General features: G+C 39.1%; 1 protein-coding gene across 1 annotated transcript; it reads right to left on the bottom strand.

The window, feature by feature from the left end:
• Positions 1-239: 239 nt before the first annotated feature.
• On the bottom strand, positions 240-2,864 carry LOC103948506 (ethylene-responsive transcription factor ERF053). Its single transcript, XM_009359545.3, has one exon. The coding sequence runs from the start codon at positions 2,328-2,330 to the stop codon at positions 975-977; it is 1,356 nt and encodes a 451-aa protein (XP_009357820.2). The 5' UTR covers positions 2,331-2,864; the 3' UTR covers positions 240-974.
• Positions 2,865-6,193: the final 3,329 nt, after the last annotated feature.

Below are 6,193 nucleotides of genomic sequence, written 5' to 3'. Positions count from 1 at the left end.
ACATTGTCAAGTTAAAAGATTACCAGCACTCATCCACACATTTCTTTTTGAAGCCTGCACACACATGCATTCTCAATGGCAAGAAACTTAATACTACAAATAAACAGAGAAAGAACAAGATAAATTAAGAGAAGCAGTAGAAACTGAAGGCTTACACACGATAATATTGCATTCTCAATGACAAGAAACTTATTACTAAAAATAAGCAGAGAAAGAACAAGATAAATCAAGAGAAGCAGTAGAAACTGAAGGCTCACACACGATAATAATGCATAAAAAATGACAAAGGATGATCACATCCAAAATGTACAAATCCTATATATAATTTGGCTTTTCCATCCCAGGAGCTGAAAGACGACAGCTCGTGATGATTTGACCGATTGAGAAGGAGATCACAAAACCGTCTCTCTACTGCGGTCCAGCCTTTACTAATCTACTACATCGACACAGCCAAAATAAAAACTAAAATCATGCTCGTGAACGATACACAGCGGTGACCCTTCCTACCTACGCATACTATATTATTTACTTTACAAGATAATTGACTATAGTTCTACTCTCTAGCAACAAAAACTAAGGCATGGCCCAAAAAAAAGCATGAACCAGATTGCCACCACTGCTGAAAGGCCTGAAAAAAAACAAGACAAAAAAAGCAGCCTTTGTGAGCAGATTGGTACGAAACTTGAAGCTTCAAAGATCCCTTGTAGTAAAAAGTCACAAGGCTTCTAGGATCATAGGTTGCTTTTTGAAAATCGGCAACCAGCTGTGATGACAAAGTAGGAGGGGCGATGACGACTAAACTGATGTCTAAGAAGCATAACGGAGGAGTTTGAAATGCAATTTCTGACAGGGTTCCGGGAAAATGGAACGAGTGAGAAATGATGAGGGAAATGGGCTAAAACTAGTTCTACAACCTAGAGGTGTGACCGTGTGAGTGTGAAGTGCAGAGCTCAAATTTAAAATAAATGAACTATTCAATCCTGGTCCTTCCAAAAGAGGTTCTTCATGGGATATGAAGAGGAAGAAGAGGAACCAGATCCCGAACCCGAACCTGAATTCTGAATCGCTTGTTGAGGATTAATGTTAATGTTATAGTCCTGCTGATTTGGATTGGTAAAAGGGAGATCTGATTGCAGCAAAAGACTGTTGTTGGTGTCCAAATCATCCCACACAGGACTACCTGGACCCCAACCTGCAGGAATTGCATTAAGCCAATCTTCTGCCATATCCCCCCAAACAATTTCCTTTTGCTGTGAACTCCCTCCTCCAGCACCATCCGTATTCGCCTCAACTTCGTCAATCGCTTTAGCCTCGCTTGACTCCAGTCCCGAATCATTGTCAGTACTATTCTCTTCTTGGGTATGTGGAATTGGTGGTGGCGGCATTGCCTCTATATTCGAAGCGCTTCTCTTGATTTTTTGAGGTTGCTTGCGGTGCCCGGTTGGTTTTGAACCCTCATGCCTTGGAGGCGAAATAGTGGCTGAACCTGGAGCTGATGAAACTGAAACATCTGATTTGTCTTTATTGAGAAAAAGCTCAGGGAAATTGAGCCTGGCATTCTCTCCTCTCAACTTGAAGGCCTCGCGGTCGTAAGCCATGGCGGCATCTTCAGCTGTGTCAAAGGTGCCAAGCCAGAGGCGAGTCCTGTTTCGAGGAAGGCGGATTTCAGCTACCCATTTGCCCCAATGCCGTTGCCTCACTCCCCTGTAAAGTTTTGTAGTATTATAAGGCATTGCCGGGGGTCGAAGCATTGGCCTGCCATCTGGTCCCAACCTGTTCATCATCATCACCCTCCCTCTTGGACTCAAATTCAAAGCGTCACTCCAATGCTGAAGCATTTTCTGGTGCTGCTGCCAACTCACCGACTCTCCGACAAAAGGCGATGGATAACTCATCCCCTGCTGCTGCTGCTGCTGGTGGGATTCAAAAGAAATCATTTGCTGCGGATTTTGTTGCTGTTGCTGTTGAATTGGTGAGGGAAACATAGGCAAATTTGTGGGGTTGAACGGGTGGGGGAATTGCATCATAGGCTGTTGAGACCCGTCGAAAGAAAAAGGAAAAACTATTTTTGAAGAGGAAGAAGATGGATGGGGGGCGATGATTGGCGAAGGTGTTTGATGATGAGCTAAAGAAGGTGAAGCTTGAATTGGGTCTTGCCTTTCAGGGCTCTTGACTTTCTTGAGAGGCCTATTCGACGCCGTTGAAGCCTCACTAAAACCGGGCTTCCATGGCGGCCTCTCGAAGGAAAAATCAAGCTCCTTGTCTTTGTTCGCCTCCCATTCTCCGCTTGTTTCCATCTTAGACTTACCACTCTTTTTTGGTGAAGACATTGTTGCTCGCTTGCTTGCTTTACCTGCTCGCTTTCTCTTTGAAACTCTCAAATATAGGAAATTCAAGAAACAAATTGAGATGGGTCACGCAAGAAAAAGGGAAAATCGAATCCGATGATTCGAGAATTCAAATCAGAAAAAACAGAAGAGATGAAAATTAAAGTACCCAGATGAAAGTTTTGGCCTATGGAATAAATAAACAAAAAATAATAATAAAGATTGAATTTTGGAGTCTCGGTTTCGATTTCAATAGCTGATCCGATCGAACAAAAAACAGAATCGGATGCCGAAAGCGCAGATCCTTGAAGAACCCGTCTGAATTATCTGAATCCAGAAACTTGAAATCAACAAAGAAAGCGAGCAGGAGACGGCAAGTAACGAATATCCGCGCCGACGAAGTGTAGGGTGTATTGTTTGCGTGCGGATATGAAGTTCTTGGGTGGCAAAAGAAGAAGAAGCAGGGGAGCTAGGACAGAGGACTTTTGTGAGGAGAGGCAGAGGAGGAAGATGTGTTTATAAGGCTCGGGATAAAAGATTTGAATGGGGACTTTTTTAGAAAAGAGAGAGAATTTGTAGAATGCTCGGGATTGGTTGTCTTTGTTTGGGACCCACAAGGCCTGGTATTTCTGGGTTTCCTTGCTTCCACTCCAATTTCTCTCTCCCACCTTCCCCAAAGGGGAAGGCACATCTACATCACTTTACCTGTCATTTTAACCGCATTAAAAGCGGAAATTGTTATTAGTATTTTAAAATTTGAAAGAAAAATACATTTGTAAGGAATGTAAAATAAGATTTTAAGAGTGATAATAACACTTCTCTTAAAAGCTAATACACTAAAAGGGAAGGCACATCTACATCACTTTACCTGTCTTTTTAACTGCATTAAAAGCGGAAATTGTTATTGGTATTTTAAAATTTGAAAGAAAAATACATTTGTAAAGAGTGTAAAATGAGATTTTAAGAGTGATAATAACACTTCTCTTAAAAGCTATTACACTATTTTATTTCTAGAAATAATAAGAAGCTTTCCGACTTTGAACTTCCGTGTTTTCTTTGAACTCTTTCTTTTTTCTTCCGTTGAGAGAAATTCTAGGATGGGCGCTTGAGCTAAAAACCAAAACCAAAACTCAAACCGAACTGAACAATATCAGACGATTACTAATAATCTAAAACCGAACAGAAATTGAACTGAACATCTATATAAAAAAATAATTTTAGACTTTTTAAAGTTTATAACAACTAATGTAAGTTATATTTTTATGTTTTAGTATTGTGTAGAGTTGACCAATTTGAATTCAAGCATCACCTTTCTTACTTCTCCAAGACAATCTCAAGCTTTTAGTTCACAAGATTCCATGACTTCTCATCAATTGCTTTTGCTTTCACAATGTCCAGGGTCTTTCCAAATATTGCATTCTCAAGTTCATATATCTTCTCAAGCTAGTTCACAAGCTCAATGGCCTCCTAAACCTTCAAAGAATAAGTGTCCAAAAAAGGACAGGAGAAGGGTTGGATGATTCAAAATTTCAAAGTAGCGACTTTTTTTTAGAAAGAATGATAATGGATTTGGCTAGTCGAGCTACGCATAAGACTTGGTTGTCAAACTACAAAAGTAGAAACCTTACTCTCTAAACCCATACAATGTTGGAAGAAAGAACCAATAAACCAGGATTAGTCATCAACTACAAGTAGGCTACTTCATTCCCGCTCATAGCGATTAGAAATGGCTAACTCCCTGAAAAAATGAACCCCCCCCCGCGGCGGTCCCCTATCTCCGAATTTATTAAATAAAGAAAGTGAAAATAAAAGAATACAAGCGGAGGGACGGAGCCAAAACCCGCTAAGAGAAAAACAAAGAGACACACCAAAACTTTTTTGTTGAATTGCATGAAATCAAAACCAAAGTAGTGACTTGCTACAAGTGAGGCACAAGCCGAAACCAAAACTGTTTGAAACCGAACCAAACAAAAATTACAGTTCTTACCCCAAAACCGCTTCGAACTAAACTGAAATAAATTTCAGTTTTACACTAAAACCACACCAACCAAATTGTGGCTACTCCTAATAAATAAAAAAAAATAAAAATCAACGAACAAAAACAAGAAATGATCACAAAAGCAGAAATTGCGATGCAAGTATGTCACTCTAATTAAACAAATCAAGAAACATATTTTATTGTATTAGCTTATGTACGATTAAGTGACGTATTCTTTTAGGATACAAACATTGCTAAAATACATCCTTGTGTATGAAAAAAAATAATGCTACTTTGGCTAAACTCGTATTGAAGATGATTACTCAACTAGAAAATTAATGGATCAAAATAGTTACTCGCACCCTAAAAATTCATATTCTTCACCTTGAAAAAATATTCTTATATTGACGAACTAATTTGGATCATCAACCACCACATCAGTAGCAATTGGAGCATTAAAATACTGCTTAATTTGTTGATGATAATATGGAATTGAGGAAATTTCCTTTCTACACAAATTGTAAAAAAGAGCAGTGGGTAAATATGTGACCAAGAAATTGAAGAAATCATTTTTAAAGATTTAAGTCATAATTTGCATGAAGATTGAACACCAACAGTGAAAAGAATTAGGTCATTGGAGAAAATTGAAATGATCTAGAAAAACACCAACGGTGAAAAGAATTAGGTCATCGGATAAAATTGAATTGATCTAGATTATTATGTTCTGATCCTTCTCGTACAAAACATTGAAAACCGGATTTGGAATAGTGGTCAATCTTTCAAAAGGATTAGAAAGAAATTGAGAAGGCATTGGTTTAGATATATCAACAATGCCAACCAATTTGTATTACCAAAAGATCGATGCGAAAAGTTGTGGGACCATGAGTTTTGAGCCTCAACTAATGTTGACTCTCAAAACTACCTAGTCTACATGGAGCGCAAATCGAATAGTTAATAAGCTAACTACGTCATTAGGTTGAATGCAGGACGTGCCAACTCGTCGACCGAGCTCAACCAGGGAATGAATGAATGTTGGTGTGGCATTTGGTGTGCTGCTGACTTCTTGATCTCGTGATTGCGGTTGAGGAAGGAACACGTCTCGGCCTTCGAGTTCGAGAGCCTAAAGATAAGGTTGTTAGTTCTGCGAAGTTCACAAATCGTTGGAGTCGAGTTTAGTGACTGTAATTATATTCGTGAGAATATAAGTGCGCCGAATTAGTACCAGATTGTAGGGACATAAGTACTCGAAAGAGATGTGTATCTTGATTGTAAATATGGTTCGGTCGTCTAAATGCCGAACTCTAAAATGCATTTTTGAGTATCCAATCATAAAATATCAAATTTGGCTTTCAATATGTCAAATGTTACGTAACCTGGTAACACCACACTTTGTCGAGAAGGCTAATGAGAGGACCTCTTCCAACAAGGACTCAAAGATTCCTGGTTTCCTTGTTGATTAAGACTTGGACAGATAATCAGTCGGTCTCAAAACAATGTTGTTTATCCAAACTGAAGGTGCTCTTCGGTCGGCTAATTCTACAACTCCAGTGTTGCTTATCCAAAATGAAGATGTTGTCGGTTGCCAACACAATGTTGTTTATCCAAAATGAAGATGTGTTGGCGGAAAAAAGGTAAAATAAAAATATCACACGGTGCTTGAGAGGTTTCGCATAGAGCGAGAATTTGCACAAGGTAGATTTGTGTGTTGATTTGAAGAGCCTTGAATGATGCCCTCCCTTCTCTATTTATAGTAGCAGTTCCGCATGGCCGAAGTAGAGTCCCATTCGGACTATAATTCCTTGATAAAATCCAAATAGGTTTCGGCCAACCTTAGTTCATGTAGGATTCTAAATTCAACCCTATTATCCTCCAGGTTCAACCCTTGATT

The sequence above is a fragment of a genome, unplaced genomic scaffold, assembly GCF_019419815.1.
Source record: "Pyrus x bretschneideri cultivar Hongxiangsu unplaced genomic scaffold, Pyrus_bretschneideri_v1 Contig41, whole genome shotgun sequence".
Lineage (NCBI taxonomy): Eukaryota > Viridiplantae > Streptophyta > Magnoliopsida > Rosales > Rosaceae > Pyrus > Pyrus x bretschneideri.
This window is presented reverse-complemented; position numbering and strand designations above follow the sequence as displayed.

Excerpts from the sequence above, each read along its gene's own strand:
- LOC103948506 (XM_009359545.3), bottom strand. The coding sequence starts at position 2,330 with ATGTCTTCACCAAAAAAGAGTGGTAAGTCTAAGATGGAAACAAGCGGA.